The sequence below is a fragment of the Toxorhynchites rutilus genome, chromosome 3 (genome assembly GCF_029784135.1).
Source record: "Toxorhynchites rutilus septentrionalis strain SRP chromosome 3, ASM2978413v1, whole genome shotgun sequence".
Lineage (NCBI taxonomy): Eukaryota > Metazoa > Arthropoda > Insecta > Diptera > Culicidae > Toxorhynchites > Toxorhynchites rutilus.
The window spans coordinates 87,340,541-87,365,866 of NC_073746.1; the positions used below are offsets into that span (position 1 = coordinate 87,340,541).

The 25,326-nt window shown below is 38.6% G+C and overlaps 1 protein-coding gene across 1 annotated transcript; it reads right to left on the reverse strand.

The window, feature by feature from the left end:
* LOC129773296 (uncharacterized) lies at positions 1 to 24,767 on the reverse strand. The gene is made up of 4 exons (XM_055776894.1): positions 24,434 to 24,767; positions 23,714 to 24,376; positions 5,752 to 5,834; positions 1 to 62 (listed from the first exon to the last, which is right to left on the reverse strand). Exons 1-4 carry the CDS (start codon positions 24,517 to 24,519, stop codon positions 1 to 3), a joined length of 894 nt encoding a protein of 297 aa, XP_055632869.1. The 5' UTR covers positions 24,520 to 24,767.
* Positions 24,768 to 25,326: the final 559 nt, after the last annotated feature.

The window sequence follows — 25,326 nt, forward strand, 5'->3', positions numbered from 1 at the left end:
CTAGATAGAACGCTGCATTTGATTCGCGTATCTCGTGTATTCCAGCGTCTTTCGGAGGGCAACTGAAATGTAAATGATTAAGAAAAGATTATTCGAAAATAAAATAGTTGTCTGCTTGCTGTCTGGATTGAGAATGTGATTTCAAATCTCGGATGGCTTATTTCTGTCAAATAAGTTTAAAACAGGTATGTTTGTTTCTCTGTTCTTCAGAGACTTAATACTCTGTAGCCCATTGCCCGCTCCTGACGGCAGGGGTAGTTAAGCACACAAATAGGCAGGATAAATGTAAGAAAAAAATGGAAAGCTTCCAATTTTCATTAATTTTAACTTCATTTCATAAAAACATGTTTTCTGATTCGGAACCCTTACTGAAAGGCGTAGTCCTACTATAGAAAACACTTTAACACGTTGACTGCAACGTCAGTGACCGGTGACTGACAGTATAACATATGATAATGAAGGTAACTAATATAAGCATATATGCTTTTAAGCATTCCCTTTCGAATAAAAATACTTTCCACTACGATTAGAAACGTTGGCCCTAATACGTTAAAAAATTTCCATACAGTCGCCATAGAACCGTGGCACTCAACGTGTTAACCAGTAGCTGAACGAATCAAATCGATTTTTGGAAAACGAAACTAAAATTATTTGCTCTTCCATATAAAACTCCGTTAACTCGATGCTGCTTCTGGTTCCATCAATCAGTAAAGAAAACCTGAAAGTGGTTTTTTTTTACTTGATTGAATATACATGTTTTCCATGTTTGCCATGTCCCATTCCACTGTCAAAACATGCATGATTGGCGTATCCACCAACACCACTCAGTGATAGAAAACGCCTTTTTTGTTGCTTGCTGAATAATCGAGACTTTGAATAATTTATATAAACTGTCTCTATTAAATAAATATTAACGGTCGAAAGTAGTCAGGATTGGTTTTAGAAATTTTTGTTATTTTAATTCAATTGAACAACACAAATGGCACTTACGTCAATCATGCATATTTGGGCAAAACAGTTCAACCAACTCGAACCAGCCGTTTTCAAAACCAAAAAAAAGATTTTTTACTTGTTAGTTTCATCTCAGTCAGGGCCATTATCGATAGATTCCTTTCAGTCTATCAGGATGAAATGAATTCAGTATTTTTTCTATGAATACTGAACCATCGATTCTCCTGTTCCATTCATTTCGTCCGTTTTTGACGTAGAACTACGTTTTTCATTAAGGATGCCTAATCAGAAAACAGGTCACGATTTTATGAAATAAAGTTAACGTTAATAACTATTTTTGCCGCGAACGGATTTTGGCGATTTACATACTAAACGAATCGGAAATTCCCTAAGATTTGTTCAGTATTCTATACATTAGAATCTCCTGGTTTGTAATTGGATAAAATTCATGAAAACTTTAAGCGTTTCCATTTTCTCATACATTTGTTCTGTCCATTTGTGTGCTTTCCCGAACAGAGCTGTCAATAACGAGCAACTTATCGACAACCAACGAAGGAGCAATCGTAGGATTTAAAGTCTCCGTGAACAAAGGAAAAGTAGAAAAATGAAGGGGAATACTTTGAGTATAAACAGTGGATCTCGCTGAGGCAAACTTTCATTCGGCATCGGACTGTTGAGCAATCCAGTTCAATTTGCTTTCGCTGCGCTTCGATCTAAGATTGGACCCCACCAGTGGTAATCCAACTTGGATATCGTCGTTTGGTTTTTCTGTTCTTTTTTCGCGTTATTCGTATCGTGTGTTTTCTTTCCGCGTCATAAATTTGACGCTGTGTGATGAGCAAGAAGAAGAGGAAGGCAGGCTCGAGCCCTGCAAAAAACGAACGCATTGCCAATAAAATTTCGAGGCAAGCGTCATCTAATGATGCACGCGATGTTGATGCAGTGAAAAGCGCTCGCACTGAACCGAGCCTTCGCGAGTGTGACACCGCATCGAACAACAGCGAAGTAGGCGACTTCGGCGCGTCGATCGAAAATGTAAGCGTCGTTACCAAGGCAGCAACCAAAACCAAGCTCCCCCACCGCTGGCGGTGAAGGCGGTCGTTCTTGACAAACTCATCAACGAATTCGCATCGATGGGTGTTACAGCAGAGTACAAGCTCATTGGCATAATTCAGTCTTTTTCCAAACAGTTAACATTGTTTATTTTCCGTCATCATAAGGGCTTCGTTGGTGCCTTTGAGAATGCATCAATGAATTAAACTGACGTTATGGCGAAGCAGGCGTTAAGGTTGTGCAAACCCCAAAAAATATTTGGGGAAAACCAAGCATCTTGAATGTCTTACTGAAATGTTAAAAGTTATTTTGGGTGCACGTGCCAGTCGCAAATCTGCCTTCAACTAGAATTGCATTTGCGCTAATCTTGATCATAATGAAGCAATGCTACTGTTTTCCAGGTTGTTGATATTGACAAAAGAGTTTATTTCGCTTGTTTAGTCACCAAGAAAGTAAATGTCGTTCTCGAATTTTGTATGTGATTAGGTTTCGCCTACCAGTAGCAAAACTTCCTCCACTAAGGGTGACAGCTGTGCTTCTCTTGAGCATGAGAAAGTAATGCAACTTTTTCCAAGGCCAGTAAAATTAACAGAAGCGTTTCTTTTGAGAATAGCGCAAAATTATGAGAAGTGTTAATATTCCTAGTAGTTTCAAGCCACCAATGTAATGGCTTTGTATGCATGCTATGGCGAACGCTTGTTTGGCGCTTGGTTTACGTTGTACGAACGATGCCTAGCGGTGCGATTCCACTGAGGCAATACTGAATATCATATAGCATAATATTGGATACTTGCAAGTGTTGTCATTGTAGTTGTTTCCAAGCGGTGCCAAAGATATATTGATGTAGTTATGAGATGTGGAATAATGGTGCATGTATATAATCGACTGTACCCGAGTCTATGTTTATTGCGAAAAAAAACTCACCGGAATAGCGTTCGAGGAAAATTTTCAATGCATTGACATGAAATAAATTGCGACATACGATTTGCTAGTGAATTGTTTTGCGAGGGCAAGAATAAATCATCAATCAATTATCGTCAACTGATTTTAAAATGAAAAAGTCACAGGAGGGTTGCGTCCGAGACACGACCGCATAGTTGACGTAGGATTCCGTTAGGCTAGGGAACAAAAGCTTTCCCTACTTTCATGTATTTGCAATGCCGATTTTCCCCAGGCGGCTTGGTTTTGATGGCTCTGTTAGGGACCCGCCGCATGTGTACTCAATTTCGACCAATCAGAAATGGATATTTTCGTTAGGATAGGGGTTGAGATTTTTCAATTGTTCGATAGTTAGTTTCATGACATATATTATTTTCTTCAATATAAACAATTGTTATGGAGTGCCGAAATCGATTGACACAAAAATTTCATCAATTCATCATGAAATGACTGAGCAATAAGCGTTTGAAATTGGACAATTTTCACGATGTGCTCGATTTTCGATTTTCAATTTGTACCCCAATATGTTCCCGAAGGACGCAATCCTACGCCAAAAACCATTTCAGAGATTATACTACTATGCAGTTGTTTCTAAATTTTCACAGCATTATAGAATAATATTCGAAGGTATAAACAAGCGACTTATATAAAATAACAGCGTAGTTCTACGTCAACAATGCGGTCGTATCTTGGACACAACCTCCTATAATTTTTCTTTTCAATTTGAGAAGCAGAAGTTTTCATTGACGAATGAACCTACTCGTTAATATATTTTCATTGCCTTGGAGATTAATTTCGCATGCAAAAGGGCGTTCGCAGCTTTCAATTTATGATATCAAGCGTTACATTCTAGGAGGGTATAGTAAGATTTTTGAATGTCCGTTGGTTACGTATATTCGATTTTGAGTTTTTGACGTGGGACTACGTCTAACCGGAATATATGGAGGGTAAAATGAAAACCTAAACACAGAACATGCAGGAAAAAAATGAAAGATTTCGAATGCTTATAGCTCGAACATTTCGTACTGGATAGGAGAGATGTTTGCATCACTTGATAGGGAATATTTCTACGCATCTATCGCAACTAACAAAATGTTGTTTTTCATTAGATAAACAATTGACAATAACTGTAAAATATTAGGCGTTATCTAACGCCCTAACTGCATCGTTTTGATTGGCCCGATTTACGGTTTCCCTAACACAGCCATCAAAACCAAGCAGCCTTGGGGAAATCGGCATTGCAAATACATGAAAGTAGGGGGACTTTTGTTCTCATCGAAAAATGTTCCCTAACACAGACTTTAAAACCAAGCAGCGAAATCGGCATTGCAAGCACACGAAAGAGCCTAGAGGCGAGTGAACTGAAAAGTTTAAACCCTCTTAAAGCCAAAAAGAAGAAAAAGAACACACGAAAGTAGGGGGAGCTTTTGTTCCCACCGAAATGTGTTCCCTAATAGAGATTTCTAAACCAAGGTGCCTGGAGAAATCGGTATTTCAAATTCATGCAAGTCGGGGGTATTTTTGTTCCGACTGGAATGTGTTTCCCTAACACAGACTTCAAATCCATGAAGCGTGGGGAAATCGGCATTGCGAATTCATACAAATCGGGGGTATTTTTGTTCCGATTGAAATGTGTTTCCCTAACACAGACTTCAAAACTGTGGTTTCTGGGGAAATCGGCTCTGCAAATAAATGCAAACTGCGAGTACTTTTGTCCTCGCTTGCCTTTGTGCAGAGTGGAATATGTCTGTCCTAACATAATCATCTAAACTTAGGAACCTGGGAAAATCGTGCAGCCACTAGAAGCGAATGAACTTCCCAGTTTCAAGCAAATTCGAGATTCGTGAAGTATGTACACTTTTGGGATGTAAACTTCAGAGGGAAATGTAAAATAAAATAATCGTTTGATAATTTTTTTTTGTCTTTATTGGAAAGATTTTCAGCCTTAGGCTGGTTCATCAAACGTTTGATAATTCTTCCGTACATATATTTTGTTCTAGTCATCATACCAAACGTAAAAGGTCCGTCATTAAATTTACTTGTAACGAAGAACAATCAATCACAATAAATGAATTGACTTTACACGGCATTTGTTCATTTTTTTCACTCACAGAGCAAATATATTGAACTCAATTGAATTTGGAAACTGTTTCATTCAATCAAGAATTTAATCAATACAAACGAATGATTGCTCAGCTAAGGTAGTTCCACGTGAACCTTGCGGTTATATCATAGATATAACCCACTAATTTTTTTTCGTAGTGTTATGTTGCTACTCATGTCTCTCATTAATGCTGACAAGCTCGATTATTTTGAATGTTTAGCCCGAGCACGTCAACAACAGATAAAAACATTGATAAATTGAAGATGATAGTATTGGCCACTCTTTAAATCACTGTTAGAGAAGTTGCTGATGACCTAAACATATTGATTGGGACGTGTATTTCGTTTTTCATGAATGATTTGGGCATGAGACGCAACTGGCACGGATTATTTGTTCCACCTCTTTATCTTACTAATTATAATTCGTGTAATCTATACGAACTGGAATTTGTTTTAATAATGTCACTTTGAATCCCCGGAATGGATATAAAATTTTCGATAGTTTTAAGAAATTTAGCCTCCAGTATTTCATCTGAATCAACTAGTCCTACGTCAAGATTACGGGTCAGTAAGGGTACCAGATAAAAAAACATGTCAAATTTCTATGGAATAATGTAACTATGTTTATTGCTAATGGATGTTGATGAATGAAAATTCTCTGAGTTTTCATAAATAGTTTAAATAAAAAAAAAATAGGAAGCATACCTATTTTTTCCACACATTTGTTCTGTAAAGCGTATGTAAAGCGCTCGCTCGAAGTGCAAATGCAGCGTTCGTTCATACGGACACTGTAAAGAGAGGAGATAGTGCGAATTAACCCCGTCGATTTATAGCTAATTGAGTATAAATAAGCCATTTTCAATACTCGTTTGGAGGCGAATGAACTGAAACGTTTAAAGCCTCTATAATTCACCATGTTTGTTCGTTCAATATCCATCCCCGCTCCAACTAGCAAGCAGTCAGCAGTTTTCACTGATATTACACACATCGGTTTTAATCATTCTAATTGAATCATCAAAATTACCAACAATTTTAACTGCATATACATCACCCCTTTAAACAAGGACAATAAATGTTCGTATGATTACTTATCGTTGTACACCATAACAGCATTACAAATGTTTTGACGTAGGACTACGTCTTACATTATGGGAGCCAAATCAGAAAACAGGTCAAGTTTTTATGAAATAAAGTTAACGTTAATAACTATTCTTGCTGCCAACGGAAATTTTCTATGATTTGTTTTATATGCTATACATCACAAGTCTATATAGTCTGTATATGGTTTAAATTGATGAAAATTTTAAACATTCCCATTTCCCTATACATTGTTTCTGTCCATTTGTGTGCTTTCCCGAACAGAGCTGTCAATAACGGGCAACTTATGCAGCCGATAGAATAGAAACACCGAAGGGGGATAGTGAAAAGAGAATATTTGCGAAGTATACTCCACCCTTGCTTAGTAAGTAAGCTGTCGCTAGAGTATAAGTATTGCATCTCATCTAAGGAAAATTCTCAGAATCTTTCTGTGCCCGAAACAACAAAGATCGTTTTGCTCGTTTTGTGTTTTATGTTTCCCCTCGAGCTGTGAACGCTAGCGTATATTTCACTAGAAGTGCATCTGGTATTGCAATTAACACAACCATCCGAGCCATGGCAAAGCAGGCGAAAAAAGAAAAGAGTGAAATGAATATAGATCGCTTCTAGCCGTCAGTGTTTGGTTTTGTGGGTGTGAAACTTTGAACTTGTTTATTTCCTGTACATGGGAATAGCACACGATTGATGGTTTTGACCGAGAGTTGAGAAACGATTTTTCATAAACGGACATTCTCGCGATGTTACATTTTTATCGCTGCAACTGTGTGTATCTGTTAGACGCGTGTTTGATGCTTGCTGAATGGCAACAAATTGCGACATATCACCAATTAGTGTATTGTTCTCTCAAAGGCAAGAATGAATCGTTGCTTCTGGAATGTTCTCTACAAAACCACACAAGCCGTTTAACCTTTTCAGGGTCACCGAAACTTTTTAACAAAAAATAATTTATGAAATTTCGATGTATTTGCAAATATTATCCGAAATGATACACCAACAAATAAAAAAAAAAGATTGCGTAGTCCTACGTCCTAAGCGGCGATGTTTGCATCAATTGATAGGAATTTTGTACGCATCTATCGCAAGAATAAAATGTTTTTTTTTCTGTATCATAGTGTCTTTCAACAAGTTTTGGCTGGTTCATCATTTTTGCGTCCATTTTTGGAAGATTGCCGGGAGAGAGAATTGAACTCGTGACCTTTAGCGTCCCCAGAATAAAATGTTATTATTAATGAAATAAACAATTGAACAACTGTGAACCGTTAAGCGTTTTCTAAACGCCCGTCCTGCCACACTGTAATTGATCCGCTTCACGGTTTCCTCAACACAGAGTTCAAAATAAATGTACCTGGGGGAATCCGCTTTACAAATACATCCAAGTGGAGGGGGGAATTTTAGTACCCATCGAAGTATATTCCCCAGCACAGCCAGCTAAACCAAGGTACATCGCATCGCATCGCATCGCATCGCATCGCATCGCATCGCATCGCATCGCATCGCATCGCATCGCATCGCATCGCATCGCATCGCATCGCATTGCATCGCATCGCATCGCATCGCATCGCATCGCATCGCATCGCATCGCATCGCATCGCATCGCATCGCATCGCATCGCATCGCATCGCACCGCATCGTTTTCCACAACAGTTTCTCCGCTTGAAATCCGCATTCGTGAAGCTTCCCAGCAAACGAGGCCCGCATCGCATCTTGTTCATTATGTCCTCGGCCTCATATTACATGACGTTTGTTCAAATTATTTACTTACACAGCTAATATCTTGAATTCAATTGAATTCGAAAATTGCTTCATTCAATCAATAATTTAATCAATACAAACAAATGATTTCTAAGCCAACGGGAATCCCACGTCAACCTTTCGGTTATATCATAGATATGACCCACCCTTTTTTTTCTATATACTCAAAACACGGTACAAACTGATAAAAACACGGGACAACTAAAAGTGGTCGAAAAATAGGTACGTCAGGTAAGCCTAGCTATGGATCATTGGAGATCGAAAGTTCAACGTCCTCATCATGTTTTCTTCCTATTCGAACAATCATCCTAGTATTTTATCTTTGAATATTTTTGCACCAATCTTCGGAAGCTTCGGTGTGATGTTCTCGTCGATACGGTCATTTTCCGATTTTGCCCACAAAAAGCACTTTGAACTCACCATTCTGAGTATACTCAACAGCACGAGAATAGAACAGCAGTGGCAGACTCCGAAGACTAGAAGTATTGCAAATCTCATGATGGCTGTAGAGCTTTTGTTAGGGGTGGTTGACGAAGGGCGCGCATAATACATATGAATGATGTGGAAACGAGGGATACAACTTGAAATCCAAGTCAAGTGCACGGACGCACACATACATATTAATGTGAATTGGTGGTCTTATGCTACATTTACTGAAACGAACTGTTGAATTGAGAACGGAGAAGTAGTGCTGCACGATTAGGCTAATTGATTATTGACACGCCGATACTAGACTAACAGAAACGATTACGTTGATTTGTTGATTTGATACGTGATGCTACGTCCAATGTGTAGTAGATAATATTAACTGTATACTGAATCTCCCTGTTAAGTCCATTGAAATTAAAAAATAAAACATTCTCCCAAAACAGTTCCTATCTATCCAATAGATACACATAGAACCAACCTCTCGAGACACTAACGAACCCAGATTGATTATTGCTAACACTTCACATTGATAGCATTCTTCGAGTTAGAGTTGGATTCATCCACTTGTGCTCGTGGATGGGAATAAATCACTGACATCATATAAAATAGCGAAAAATGCTTTTATCACGTTCCTTGGCTTTTTCTTTACATTCATGCTTTCTGTCCTTCCCATTCCAACGAACACAATCTTTTATCCCGAATGGGGACAGCCCGCATCGTGACTAGGAGTCGTGGTGAGTGGGCCACTTGTTGAACAGTTTTTTTTGGTGGCATGTCATTCTTATAGGTGGAGCAAAAAGTGATTGAACAAATAGAACCCAGAGTAAAGAAAATCGAAACTTAAAGGAGATTTCTTGAAGAATTATACTCAATACAAAAACGGGAACGTAGAACCAACACAACACAACACAATTCCCAAGACAGAACCTCCTTCGAAGTACATTCAACAAGTAGTTTAATGGAACAGTGAGAAGAAAAGAGAATGTTGAAGAGAAGAAACCCATTCTTCTTTCTCTATGATGATTTGCACAAGTCAGATAGTCGAAGAGGATGAGTAGACACAATTTCCGCTTTCAGGAGCAACATTTCCTTTTTTATGAACCCAACTCTGGAAAGTATTCACCCCCATCTGTGTGTTTCGTCTCCTTTAGGTTCGTTATCAACGCCATTCTGATCAATGACAGTGATAACAAAGTTTAGCGACGGGAAGCTGCGGGAGGTTCCCAGGGGATGTTCAAGTGCAGCAGGAAAATGTCTGTTCACTTTTAATCAGCCCGTGAAATTAAATTTTGTTTAAATACTTGATTCCTTGAAATCATAGGGATGGGTGATTATATATAAACATGAACACATTTTTTCACATGCAAACATTAGATTCACTCTCAGAACAAATTATGAGCATTCCTCGTGTCGAGACGGCCTGTTAAGGAAGCGAAGCACACAGCACAATTGACAAAATTAGGCATTTCTAACATCGTTATGAATCATTTAACTTTACCTCCAATCTGCAGGGTACAATGGAGTGAAAATGGAGCTGTGGTTAATAGTTTTGTAGGCTGTAGCTTGACTTTATAGTACAATTAGCCTCGCTTCTTTCGTGACACAGACCGTGAAAGAGAAACCGAACAAATTGAAGTTATATTTGCTTGACTTGATGGAAATCAGAAAAGTTCGGATAAATGACAAGCAATAACGAGAGGAAGATTACATACAAGATTACTTTATTTGACATATTTTTCGAGAAACATTCATGTTTTTTACGGACAGATCACGAACGTCACTTCACGGTGAAAACGAAAAGAATTGTTCGTGATCAGGACCATCATATCTCCACCCTAACGTGATGAAATTAAGTTATTCATGTTCCAAATCTATTCGTGGGATGATCGCAATCTGAAAAATTCGATTCAATTTTCGGTCCAGATTATTGTATAGTGCGGAATATAAATCAGATGTTTGAATAGGGGTGTTAAGCGCTTTTTTGAAATTCGCTTAAGGATGATAGAAAATCTCATTTAATGAAATCAAATATGCATACAATCAAATCTTACCAAAAATATTAGTTGGTAGAATTGTTTGTCCTAAACCCGTTCTACCTCGAAAAATACGCAATCTATCGTTCGAACACTGTGAAAATTTCCGACCAAACAGCGCCCATATAATGATTAGTCAGCCAGGTTAGTAAAATCAAGTAACATTTCAGAAGCCAAAAAAGTGTGAATAGGTTTCTATTATATTTTCCATAAATTAAAAAACTAGCTGCATTGTTTGATTAAGTGACAGTTCATTTGAGACAGTATTCTATTAAAAAACAATTCTTTTCTTCATATTTCTGAAGTTCAGACATTCAAGAATATGCCCTAGGAAGGACCTCTCTAAAATTCCTGGCTATAGCCTTTTTAGTGATACGGTATCTAATATAGTACGGCCAAAACAATATCAAGTTCTGCTGAGCCGTGTTATGCCGAATTTGTATGAATACAATCTGTATACATCTCTCTATCGCATGCACCACTAAAAATATAATATATATATAATATATTTTCTACGTAGGACTTCTTACATTAAGGGAGCCAAATCAGAATACAGGTCACGTTTTAATCAAATAAAGTTAACGTTAATAACTATTTTTGCTGCGAACGGATTTTAACGATTTGCATACCAATCAAAAAGTTGAGATTTCTATGCCAAATAACACGCCTTGAATGCATTCTGAGTGGCAAGCTCTAGAGAATACGCGTGATCACAGTGCAAGTCGGAAGAAATTTCTTTGACGAAAAAGCCCCCGGCCAGAACGGGTATCGAACTCGAATCCCTAGCATGATAATGTGTGACGATAACCACTCGGCTACGGGAGCACAAAAATACACATTTGTAGCAAGTTGTGAACAATAATGTTGAGTTAAAACAATATTGGGCATTTGAATATAACCCCGAAGGAGGTTCTCTGGGTCTGGTAGGACTGGAAGTAAATCTGCATTATGAGCTTCTACCAAGCAACTAGTCTCGATGAATTCCATCAAGTACTGCTCGCAGCTGAACGTATTAAAATCAACGATCTAGAACGCTTCAAGGGTGCTTCCAAGACTCCACTCGTTTTATTCACCAGATATGGTATCTTCAGAATATCAACTGTTAAGATTTCCGTAAGACGAGAAAATATTTCGCAATCCGCGATCATGAGTGTACAGTGTCAACATCTAGTTGCGACATCCGGATTCTGAGACATATTACTTTCAATTTAGAATGGAAGTTTTGACTTGGTGTTATTTGATTACTTGAAACACGTAGTCCTCACCCCAACTTAACTACTATGATATTACTGCTAAATTTGATCATTATAATATAAAATCATTATTAGACATAACCTTCCTCTAAAATTTTTCACCACTCGAAAATTAATATAATTTTGAATTACATAGAAAACATATTTGATACGGAGAAGTAAATTTTGATAAATAATTTTTATTTTCAAAGTGTGTTCAATCCACCAATCGATTGCCATTATCCCTTCCCATAAACGAAGCACAAAGTTTAATGCAGGCAATACAAATACAAACGCGAATAGTAAACTAATGTTATTCTAAATCTTCGGATCAGTTAAATTAACAGCAACAGAATTTGGACACTATACTGTTTATTCGTTTGAATGAGAATGTGACGAGTGTGTTGAACGATCCGCAACTAGCAATACATTACAAGATTTAGACAATTTGAACAGCGAGATGATATCAACATCGGTGAATTTAAAACAAATCGTTACTATTAATAAGGCTATTATGCCTATTAATAAAAACATGTAATAGAAAATTGAAACAAACTTGAAATTAAATTTAAGCGAAAAATATAGAATTCTCTTGTTTTTCTTCCGAAAACTGGAGAAGTGTCCACGTGGACATCAGGGGGAGGGATAAAAGGAATGTCCACGCTTGTCTACGAAGGGGAAGGGGGGTGTCCAAAATCGTGCTTCTTCTGTCCACGTGGTATGTGGATAGCCCCTAAGCTGTCGCTAGAGTATAGGTATTGCATCTACTCTGAGGAAAATTCTCAGAATCTTTCTGTGTCCGAAATAACAAAAGTCGCTTATTCTGCTTATCACGTTTCTCCTCGAGCTGTGAACGCTAGCGAATATTTCACTTGAAGTCCATCTGGCATCGCAATTAACACAGTCATCCGAGCCATGGCAAAGCAGACAAAAAAAGAGAAGAGTACAAATGATTATAGGTCGCTTCTAGCCATCAGTGTTTGGCTTTGTGTATATGTGAATAGCACACCTTCGATACTTTTAGTTGCCATTCGTATTTGCTATCGTGCGCATCGGCTCTGTTCTGATGCAACAAGCTCCTAGTTTTGTTGACGGTTTTTACTGAGAGTCGAGAAACGATTTTTCATAAACGGTCATTCTCGCGATGTTTGACGCGTGTTTAATGCTTGTTGATTGGCGATGCACGGAAGATGCCTCTCGTTAAGTACTCAGTGCAATGCGTGCTTTGATATAAAGAAACAAATTGCGACATATGACCAATTAGTGTATTGTTCTCGCCAAGGCAAGAAAGGATCGTTGCTTCTCGAAATGATTCTACAAAATCATTAAACCTTTCCAGGGTCACGGAACTTTTTACTCAAAAGTTATTTATGAAATTTCAACGTATTCGCAAATAATATCCGAAATTATAAACCGACAAATTTGAAAAAAACGTTTCAAATGATTTGACTTTTTCGAGCTTTGTGATTTTCGAGAAATTGGTAAATTTGGTCTTTATCGCAAACAATTAGACCCATATTTTTTTTATTTCATCGTTCTTTCTTCGCCGTTTCTTCTTCGAAGCTTTCAAAACTCTTCGCTCCCTGACTTTTAATCAGTCACTAAGTCCTAGCTGAAAGTTTTCTACAAGTTCTTTTCTGGTCATCCAACGGGGAAGTCTAACGTTACCTCCTCTTGGTTTCATCGGCCCTTTTCAGTACCACCAAAAAATTCTACTGAAAAGTTAATTCTCAGATTTCTTTGTATTTTACAGGCCTCGACAAAGTCATATTCAACTGAGGATCGTCATGGGACTTTTGAGTCATCGGCCTTCGCATTCAATTGGAAATGAGTTTTTGCTTCTTCAAGTAGCTTCTCTGTCAACTTAAAACAAAAGTCATTAGGGCCCTTTCGTCGTTATCTGCGCTTCGACGGTCCGTGTTCGTTTAATTTTTCACCGTCAAGTGAACTTTACGGCATATTGGATCTCTTAATTCACCAAGCCAAGCAGAATAGACATTTGCTTCAACAGTAAATGAATTGATGAGCGTTAAGAGCGAGGATAACTGATGAACTGGTCATGTTCGACGGCGAAAACGTTCGTTGTGACTCAGTAGTAAGAGAGGAGACGACGTTTATGGAAGCGACTGACAGGAGAATTTTCATGTATCGTCTTCGAAAATGTTGGACCCTTGTATTTTATAATAATACTAGCTAAACCGGCAAACTTCGTCCCGCCCAAAATTTGTTTTTTGTTATCAAAACCTTCAAATATTCACGTTTTCTTACTAAGCGGAAGTTCATAAATAAAGACAGACCTCTCCCATCTTCTCCCCTTAGAGAGGGGAGAGGAGTGTCTATTCACCATAGAAACGTTTCGTGCCTCCTAAAATCTTCACAAACCAAAATCCATTTGCTTGATTAGCTTTCGAGTTATGCAGAAATTTGAGCTTCATTTGTATGACAGCCCCCCCTTAGAGAGTGGGTGGAGTATCTAACCACCGTAAAACATTTATTGCACTCTAAAACCTTCTCATGCCAAATTTTGTTTCGTTTGCTTGATTAATTCTCGAGTAATGCAGAAATTTGTGTTTCATTTGTATGGCAGCTCCCCCTTAGAGAGTGAGGTAGAGTGTCTAACCATCGTGAAAACATTTATTACGCCCTAAAACCTCCATATACCTAATTTGGTTTCGTTTGCTTGATTAATTCTCGGGTATTGCAGAAATTTGTGTTTCATTTGTATGTCAGACAGACAGACAGACAGAAATCCATTTATATTAGGCTGTCAAAAAAGTCCTGCGGTATTTCCGCGTGGTGTCGTTGTAAGCGCGTAGTTCTAGTTGTATTCATTATATCGAGTCATACTATAGCTTGTTGGAAAGGTATTTATGCGCGCTATAATATAGTCCTTGACAGTGTTTTGTTTGGTTAAGTCGTTCGTGAGTTATAGTGTCGCAAATATGGAGCAAAATAAAGAGAAAATCCGACATATTTTACAGTACTACTATGACAAAGGCGAAAATGCATCTCAAACTGCCAATAAAATTTGTGCAGTTTATGGACCCGATACAGTTTCCATTTCCACCACACAACGATGGTTTCAACGTTTTCGTTCTGGTGTAGAGGTCGTCGAAGATGCGCCACGCTCCTGAAGGCCTGTCGTCGAAAATTGCGAATCAGCCGAGAAAGACCAGCATAGTAGCAGCCGTAGCATCGGCCAAGAGCTGGGGATAAGTCATCAAACCGTTATTAACCATTTGAAGAAGCTTGGATTCACAAAGAAGCTCGATGTATGGGTGCCACACACGTTAATGCAAAAAAACATCTTTGACCGTATCGACGCATGTGAATCGCTGCTGTATCGCAACAAAATCGACCCGTTTCTGAAGCGGATGGTGACTGGCGATGAAAAGTGGGTCACTTACGACAACGTGAAGCGCAAACGGTCGTGGTCGAAGCCCGCTGAAGCGGCTCAGACGGTGGCCAAGCCCTCATTGACGGCCAGGAAGGTTCTGCTGTGTGTTTGGTGGGATTGTCAAGGAATAATATATTATGAGCTGCTTCCCTATGGCCAAACGCTCAATTCGGACCGGTACTGCCAACAACTGGACCGCTTGAAAGTAGCACTCATGAAGAAGAGGCCATCTTTGATAAACAGAGGCTGCATTGTCTTCCATCAGGACAACGCCAGGCCACACACTTCTTTGGTGACGCGCCAGAAGCTCCGGGAGCTCGGATGGGAGGTTCTTTTGCATCCGCCGTATAGTCCGAACCTTGCACCAAGTGACTACCACCTGTTTTTGTCCATGGCGAACGAGCTAGGTAGTCTGAAGTTAGCCACAAAAGAGGCCTGTGAAAATTGGCTATCCGAGTTTTTTGCCAATAAGGAAGCGAGCTTCTATAACAGGGGTATTATGAAGTTGGCATCTCGTTGGGAACAAGTCATCGAACAAAACGCCGCATATTTGACTTAAAACAGATGATTATAACTAATTTTATGAACAAATGAAAATTCCAAAAAAATACCGCAGGACTTTTTTGACAGCCTAATATAAATATATAGATAGATTCGAAGTGAGAAACAATGCGGTTGTATCGGTTCAAGTTTCATGTATTCACAATGATGCTACATTCCTTTGAGAGATTAGATCTCCGTTGTAGATTGATTCGACAATGCGTGTTTCAATAATATGCTTCAATCATTTCCTAATAACCATGCAACAAATATTCATAGAAACGTGTCCCATTTCCATTTACTTACTGGAACGGGATACATACCTCTCGTCCCCAGGGAGAAAGTAAAGCGATGAGGATTTTGAATACAGTCGCCATAGTAAGTTGTAGTATACGAATTCAAGAGTCATAGAGGAATTAAAGTTGAATACTGATGGTAGGACGAGTTCCTCGTTGTCGGGTGATTCCTTATTTTTGCCTTATTTGCCTTATTTTTGCGGGGTGCTTCAGGTTTGATTCCCTTTCAGACTGGCAGATTCTACACGAACGGATTTCTGCGTACCGTTTCACGCGTACTCTAGAATGCCACTCAGAATAAAAATCGAGGCGTGTATGTTGAGATGCCGTTGAGACGGCAAAGGTCCTCTGGGAACTTTAGGGCCATCATAAAAAAACAGAGGATTGATTTCAATTTCATTATTGATACTATCGCTGAAAGTCTAAGCCCCCTCTCGGCCGCCCACCGGCCGATGGCATTGGTAGCTGCCTGTATCCTGATGCATGGAATTCTACACCCAAACTAGCCTTGACAGAAAACATTTCATCTTCGACAGAAATAATGCTTTTTCCTGTGCTGAAGGGCAAATGCACAAATAGTGAGGCTGCTTTAAAAGCTTAAAAAAGGCTTGTATGTATGGGAGCAGACATGTCTTTCTTTCTTTTTTTTTTCATTTTATTTGGGATTGTGCAAAAAAATGTCCTCACGACGTCAATGGGGATCGAACCAAGGCCGACTGGAATGCAAAGCTGTTTCGCACGACCACGCTATCCATATAGCTACTAGTGCTGTTGTATAAAAGCGTGATAATATTACACCTTATCATAAAATGAAGTTGGAAAGTTTTTTCTATGAGGAAAAAGGAGAGCATAAATGAGATTATATATCTTTCTCTGTATGGGCTGTGTATTTGGCAAACTATACGAAAAGCTTTCATATGCTTTCATTCCAATGCGTCTCCTGTTTGCCTGGCTTGTATTGGCTCATATTGGCTCTAGCATATCTATATACATAAAATGGATTTCTGTCTGTCTGTCTGTCTGTCTGATTCTTATGGACTCGGAAACTACTGAACCGATCAACGTGGAAATTGGTATGTGGGTTTTCGTGATAGTTTGAGACTCCCCCCTCTCTAAGGGGGGGGGGGGGCTGCCATACAAATTAAACAAAAATTCTACATTACCAGGGAATTAATCAAGCAAATGAAACAAAATTTGGCATGTGGAGGTTTTGGGTGCAATAAATGATTCTATGGTGGTTAGACTATCCACCTCCCTCTCTAAAGGGGGGCTACCATACAAATGGAACCACAAATTTCTGCATTACTCGAGAATTAATCAAGCAGATGGAACCAAATTAGGCATATTGAGGTTATAGGGTGCAATAAATGTTTCTAAGGTAGTTAGACTCTCCACCCCCCTCTCTAAGGATGGGCTGCCATACAAATGAAACACAAATTTCTTCATTACTCGATAATTAATCAAGCAAATGAAACCATATATGGCATGTGGAGGTTTTAGGGTGCAATAAATGTTTTTACGGTGGTTAGATACTTTTCCCTACTCTCTTAGAGGAGGCTGCCATACAAATGAAACACAAATTACGGGGGGCACACAAACAAAAACTTCTGCATAACTTAAGAACTAATCAAGCACTATTTGGGATGTGAGGGTTTTTGGGTATGAGAAATTTTGATGGTATACCATTCCTCCCTCCTCTGAAATGGAGAGGGGGTTCCATAACAATATTACACATATTTCAACCAAAAATATTCCAACCAAACATGAAAAATGAAAATTTTCGGAAAACTCTGAATGAAAAAGGTAAAATTCGGAAAACTAAATTTCCATATGTTCTACAATTACATAGTGACAAGTGCTGTTAATTCATTTGATGCTTGCGCTAACGAAATTGATCTTTGTTCGAAACTGGAAATGGATTTTAATGCGATGAAACGCACTCCTATATCTTCTTCTATCTATACCAATAAAAAAGTATCGCCGAATGTGTTGATAAGAGCAGAGCTCGAGGTAGGAATTGTCCGATTAAGGGCGGTCTATATTCTATCATATTTTCTGTATAAAACATTTATTCCATGTAACGGAGAAACATGTTATTTGCAAGTGGTTGAAAAATCTTGAACGAGAATTGTGTCTGAAAATAATCTGATATTATAATGATGAGTTTTATTAGAAATACTAGGAATTTTGTAGCAATTGGACCCATGAACTTACCATAGTAAGAAATCGTGAATGTTTGAAGGTATTGATAACAAAAAACAAATGTTGGGCGGGACGAAGTTTGCCGGGTCAGCTAGTGTATTATACGAGAAATATACACGTATTGAGGAGTAGAATATTTTCTGTTATTTTTCGGTTCATTTAATGTAATAAATCGGGATGCCATAACATGAGCTCAAAACTATCTTTGGGTGTATGAGTGTCACAAACTGCTATCAGAAGAATGTCGTCCGCGTAGACAAACAAGAAGACATCCCCAGGCAGGACCTGGAACAGGCTATTCATGGCGACGAGAAAGAAGGTGACGGCAAGAACAGAACTTTGAGGTACTCCTGTTTCCTCGTGAAGATATCGGGAGCTGAAGTTACCAATACATATAATTTAAAATTTCCATCTTCGTCCCCTATTTTTAATCGCGAATTAAGTATATTGTATAAGCAATATCCAGATAATATAACCGTCGTTCGTTTTTCAAACAGAACGAATTAATTTATGTTGTGAAATGACAGATGGCGCTCGCCCTCTTCATCGAACTTTCATCCACATGTGCGCAAGTAACATCAATTCGCCTGACAGTCGCGCTATTGTCATCAATCCTGATAAAACACCGGGTGATGACCACGTATGTAGATTCAATGCACGTGTAGTTGAAAATGTTGCTGCAACAATGGTGGGCGACTCCATAGCGATGCGAGTAACTTTGATTCGAAGAAGAAGCAATAATATGGAGCTCACACACACATACCTTTCATACGACGCTTTCCATGTTCTTCTTCAGTTAACTAACGTTCCTAACGTTCGCCTTCTCAACGTAGTTTTACTTGCGTCATTTGCATTAGTATTTTGTTGAGACTTCTATACCAAGCAACACGCCTTGAATGTTTTCTGAGTGACATGCTCTTGATTATGTGTGACCATAGTGCAAGACAAAAAATCCCTGGTCTCCTGAAAGGACAGGAGAGATATTGCATAAACATTCAAAAACGAGATCCCACCATAGACACTTCATCATTCCTGGAGATTATTACTCATTTTGAATCAATTTTCATGAACTTTCATTTTAAGTGTATCGTATGATGTCATGAGCTATGGAAATAATTCATGGTCGACATATACACGAAGGTAGAGAGCGAACGACTGCAATTCCTACGACACAATCAACAGAAGTAGCGTGAGGAACGATACATTCACTTGCGAGGCGATACCATAAGCAACGCCGATCCAGCCTTTGCTTTTGCCAGGCTAAAACGTAATGCATCGTCATGTCATTACAGCGCGTGTGTTAGAAAGGTATTTAATGACCTTAATTACGACCTCACACGTACTCGATCACACACGTTGCTGTATGTATTCGGATGAATGGTAAAAGCGAGGATTATCGCATACATATATTTTTAGTTTGGTCCTGAAAAAATCAATAATGCAATTGTCAAAGAAATTCCAGGTTTATCTACTAATCAACTACTCATCTGTGTTCTGAAATCCGATCGAGTCAGAATTACCCGAACGGATCGCCATTTTGCATTCTGTAATCCGTTCGACTCCATTCCAATCGGATTGTATAAATGTGGCAACCTTGCCACGCAAGGCGACATAGACGACATTGAGCTCCGTGTTCCATTTCTGCGAAGCAAAATCCAATTCAATCTGATGGAGAGTGAATTGCTAATTGGATCGATTATTCTGACCTTTGTTTTGCGACAAGGCTAGGTGAGTCGAACGGATTCAAGAATACAAAAGCCGATTTCGATGGAATCGTCAAACCCGAATGAGTTTCACACTAATCGGATTCCGAAAAATGAGCGACTGTTCGATACTGTTACCAAAAGCATGGTTCATGCGGTGATCTGAAACTTATATCGCCTTGCATGGCAGATGGAATACACCCATACCTCGCTTTACGGCCTGGATACGTTCCACGAAATTCGGCCGCAAAGCGAAAAGCCGCAATTATTCTAATACAAATTCAATCAGATCGGTTACAAATTTGTTAAATATGTAACATGGTTTATCATTCAAAACGCATTTTATATTTTTATTTTTATTTCAATTTAATCCAAAATTAAATTCATTTAAATAAAAAATACATACATAAACAACAAAAAAACATACAATACAAACTACATACATACATAAAAACCAACAATAATCTTTAAATAAAAATAGAACGACTTCATGTTACATGGAATATGTGTATGTATACATACCTAATTTGTATGTTACTTAAGTTATTGTCTCGCAAATATTTTTTCACTTTTGTGCGAAAGTGATGTTTGAACCAATCCTCGAAATTTTTTTTTGCCGTTATAACGAAACATCTTAGGCCGTAAATCGAAAATGTGCTTGAATTTGAGAGGGCTGTTATAGCGAAATGCCGTATAAAGAGCGGCCGAATAGAGAGGTATGGGTGTATGTAGCGTTTTTCTTGAGATTTCACCAACGACACGATTTCAAGCGTAGGCGGATATCCAAAATATCAACAAAGAAATACTGATAATGGCGGACAATAGTTCACAAATATCAACAACGCAGACATTGACATAGATAATCGTTGAGTAGTACCGTATTCGCCTCAGCCGCGTAAACCATTCAATTCTCATATTAATGTTTAGTTCTGCAGTTCGTTGAAGAGCAATGAATACATTTGCAATTCCATGAATAAAGGAAGCAATACGGCTGTGATATTAATTTAGAATAACGATGTGAATATTCCTCGATTGAATGAAAATCTCGAAATAACGCGCTATCGAATAGGGCTTTACACCAGCTCCATTGTAGCTGTCTGTCGTATCATTGTTTTTTCTTGAACGAAACCCAGCGAATTTCGGAAAACTCTGAAGGAAAATTTAAAAAATCGGAAAATTTAATTCCCAAATGTTCTACAAATACATCGTGATAAACGTTGGTTAGTTCCATTTGATGTTGCACTAACAAAATTGAACTTTGTTCGAAAGTAGAATTGGATTTTCAGGTGATGGTACTCCTATGTCTTCTATCTATATAAATAAAAATGGATCGCTAAAACTCGAGGAAGGAATCGTCCGATATGAACTGTCTTTATTTTAATATATCTTTTGTATCAAATGTGTATTCCATGTAACTGAGAAACATGTTATTTGAAAGTGATTGAAGAATCTTGAACGAGAATTGTGTCTGAAAAAAATATTATAATGACGAGGTTTGGTAGAAGTAAAGCATAGTTGATCTTAAATCTGGACGCACTGTATATTCGACCACAGCGCTCCTAGTGGTCGGATCTAGAATGTTTTGACAGCACTTTGTTTTGGAATGTTTCCTCTATCAGTGCTGAAAATTTCATTACGATTCGTTTTGTTTCAAAAAAGTTACACGTGATGGAAGCCGCGAAACGAAAATCAATTTTGGACACCCACGTCAAAAACCCAACGTGGTCAGGTTCAAAAATCGCGAAATCGTTGAAAATGGCCAAATTGTCCGGGTGCAGCGTTCTCGAACGTTTCCGTGAGATGCATACTATCGATCGGCAGGTTCATACCAAGTGGAACATAGTCATAGTGGAACTAAGGAACGGAAACTGCATTTGAAGGTGTTAAGAACGATCAAGGCAAACCCATGACAGTCGGACTATGAAAATATAAATTCAATACCGACCGGTGCACCGTCAGAAGGATTCGTCTGCGCGAAGGAGTACGATCTTATCGAGCCAGTAATCAACCAAACCGGACATTGATGCAGAATGTAGTAGCCAAAGGACGTGCCCGGAAGTTATACAACAAGGTTCTAACGAAGTACGACGGATGCATCCTCATGGATGACGAAACGTACGTGAAGATGGATTTTGGGCAGCTTCCAGGCCAAAAATTTAATGAAGCCACTGGTCGGGGTGATGTCCCCGGCACATTCAAATTCGTTTTTGCCGATAAATTAGCAAGAAAGTATTTGCTCTGGCAAGGTATTTGCAGCTGCGGACGAAAAACCCCGGTTTTTGTGACAAACAAGACCATAGACTCCAAAATGTACAAGGAGGAATGCCTGAGAAAACGTATTCTTCCGTACATTAGATCTCACGAAGGACCAGTAAAGTTTTGGCCAGATTTGGCAAGCTGCCACTACAGCAAAGAGGTACTACAGTGGTATCGAGACAACGGGGTGGATTTTGTCGGAAAGGACATCAACCCACCAAACTGCTCTCAATTCCGCCCTATCGAAAAATATTGGGCAATTGTCAAGCAGAAGATGAAGAAGAGTGGTAGGACCACTCGAGATGCAACAGAGATGAAGAGATGGTGGAACAAAATGGCCGCTGAGGTCAGCGAACATGGTGTCCAAACTATGATGAGTGGTATTCGCCGAAAAGTTCGAGATTTCATCAAAACCACATCGAAATAATTTTTTTGTTATTTTTCCTTTAAAGTTCAATAAAAGACCTACATTTTGAGTACATACCATTTTTATTTCGTTCACATAGCTCCGAGATAGACCCGTTTTAATGCGTCCAGATTTAAGATGAACTATGCTTTACTAGGGAATTTATAGTAAAATGAAATTGGGTCAAAGGGTAATCAATCAATGAAGAGATGCAATTGGACCCGCAAACGTTCTTGAAAAAGTATCGAAAGTATTCATATCAAAAAATCATTTTTGGGCGGGACAAACCAATGTAGCGCTGCGATACTTTTTTCTTAATATATGCAAGAGTCACGAAGTTTTCACAGTTTATGGAAAGTTTATGTAGTTTATTTTATGGAAAGAAAATGTGCATCGTCGTTTCCGACAGGATAAACATCAAACACACCTTCGTTGAAATCGTTCCATTCGTTCAATTTTATCGAACATATCCGATTAATCTATATAAATAAAAATGTAAGGCAAAACCTGTTGGTAAGCGGAAAACCCGAAAACGGATGGTCCGATTTCAGCCTTCTTTATTTTGTTGTGTTCGTCTCTTCCCGTAGATCAATATAGTAGAGAGAAAAACCGGAAAATTTTCGGAAAACTCTGAAGGAAGGTCGGTAAATTCGGAAAATTCAAGCGTTGTTATTCCATTCGATGTTTGCGCTATCGAAATTGATCTTTGTTCGTAAGTGGAAATGGATTTTCAGGCGAAATAACGCATTTCCCTATCTTATATCTATCAATATAAATAAAAATGTAAGGCAAAATCTGTTGGTAAGCGGAAAACTCGAAGAAGGGATGGTCCGATTTTAGCCTCCTGTATTTTGTTGTTGTATTGGACTCACTAACGTTCACTTAGTAAGAAAACGTGGATGTTTGAAAGTATTCAAATCAAAATATCTATTTTGGGCGAGACGAAGTTTGTCGGATCAGCTAGTTTTTATATATAGTTAAAACATTCAAACACACACACACACACTTAATTTGTTTTTTTATTTAACAACCAAAATATTCACTTGAAATAATTTATATGGCAGAACAACGTTTGCCAGTCCAGTTAGTAAATTGTATAATTTCAAAAATATAGCGTATTTTGTTCTAACTTCGTCTTGGAGATGAAGGTCATACTCATTCGCAGTAGTTAATTGTTCTATTTCGTCTCCTTCCACTTCGAGATCGCGTTTGCCTAGTGAACGAATGATATCAACAATCAATATTACAATAAAGGTCAATATTGGTGTTTTATAAAAAAGTTGTTCACATGATCAGGATAATATAACCCTATAATTTTTTTACCTTGTGGTTTGCCATGGTTCATAGAAGTTAGCGGGGGTATTACTTCTCCTTCTTCGACTTCGCGATCGCGATTGTCTGGTAACACGCACAATTTCATTCGGTTCTGAATTTAGAGGCAGCGTAGCTGTTGTCGGTTTTTGTAGTCTTTTCAACATCATATCAAGTTTATCAAACATTGCATAACATAAGCCTGAGGTCGTCTCTGCGTATCCAGTTCCGATGGCCGTTAAAGTAAACGTCACCATGCTGCATAGTGTAACCAAAAACTCCGCCAAATTATTACCAGCTATGCGGTTGTACAGGAAAGACTCGGTGGATCCTGCCATACAATCGAATATTTTAAATAATAGAACTTCAAGTCGACACCAGATGGCTATCATTGCTACTTCGATGGCTATCAAAAATATGAAAAATTCAACCACTCCTTGAGCCACCAGTGGTACTTTACGATAACGGCGGGGGAAAATCTTGGTCGTGCTTAAATACATGAAAACCGAACTGAGGAATAGGATACTCCTGAGATTTAAGTTCAACGAACAGCCACATGATTCTTTAGCAGCTGGATCCATGAAAACCAGTATTTTGAATCCAGTGTGGAACAAGAGAGCTAGACAAAGGGCCAATATGCTGACCATTTGCTCTGCTTTTGTATTTTTGATACTCCTAGAAATAAATGAATACTTACAAAAAAAAATCCAATTTGGAAAGTTGGAATTCTACCGATCAAATTGGATTCGCAGGTATGTACAGCCTCTCCAAAAAGAGTTCCAAATATAAAATATGCGAAAAGCGGCTAAGCCAAACATAAGGTCGATTTCTGCGATTCGAATTCACCACAAATAGAACCCTTGAGAGTAACTAAAGGACGGAGTGTATTCTGAAAATCTGATGACGACGTCAAACAAATAATATCGATTGCTATGATTATCTTTGCAAATTATATTTCCATTTCACTGAATTTCTGGCAAATCTGACAAGGGTTGGGCCTTGTTCGAATTCAGGCGTTTCTTCGTATGTATGACTCAAACTGATCAAGTGTCCGGTATCCATGGTTTCTACTTTGGGTGTCGAGGTTGACTCTCCAAAATTGAAAAAAGTCACGGGGTCCACGCAGTGGCACGACAACCCAGTTCATTACAAATCGAAAGATTTGCTCTTTTTGACAACCAAGGTACCATTTCAACAGATTCTTACTATACGCTCCGTTACACCATCGCTCCGAATCGGGTTTTGTGTTTAACCTTAGCTGGTTCCTACGTACCAAGAATAACACTTCAGTTCAGAGGAAGGTGATTGCAGTTTATCAAGTATTCAGTGCCAGTTCATTTTGGAAAAGAGAGATTTCTGATTTTCCAGAAAATCTATTGCTTCTTTTGTTCCGGTAGTTTGCTACAATCCGATATTAGGAGCAAATCTCATTGTAAACGACTGGACGGTATAATATAAATAGACCCATAAAAACCCCCAATTCGTGGTCCATAGGTTCGGGTCCAGTAACTACTATTCCTATCTACCCGCGGTGCCGACTGCGGTACGAGTGATCATAGTGAAGATCGGCTAACCAACCCCGGTGAGATCTTGGTCGTATGCTGACAAGGGAAGGGGGGCTAACT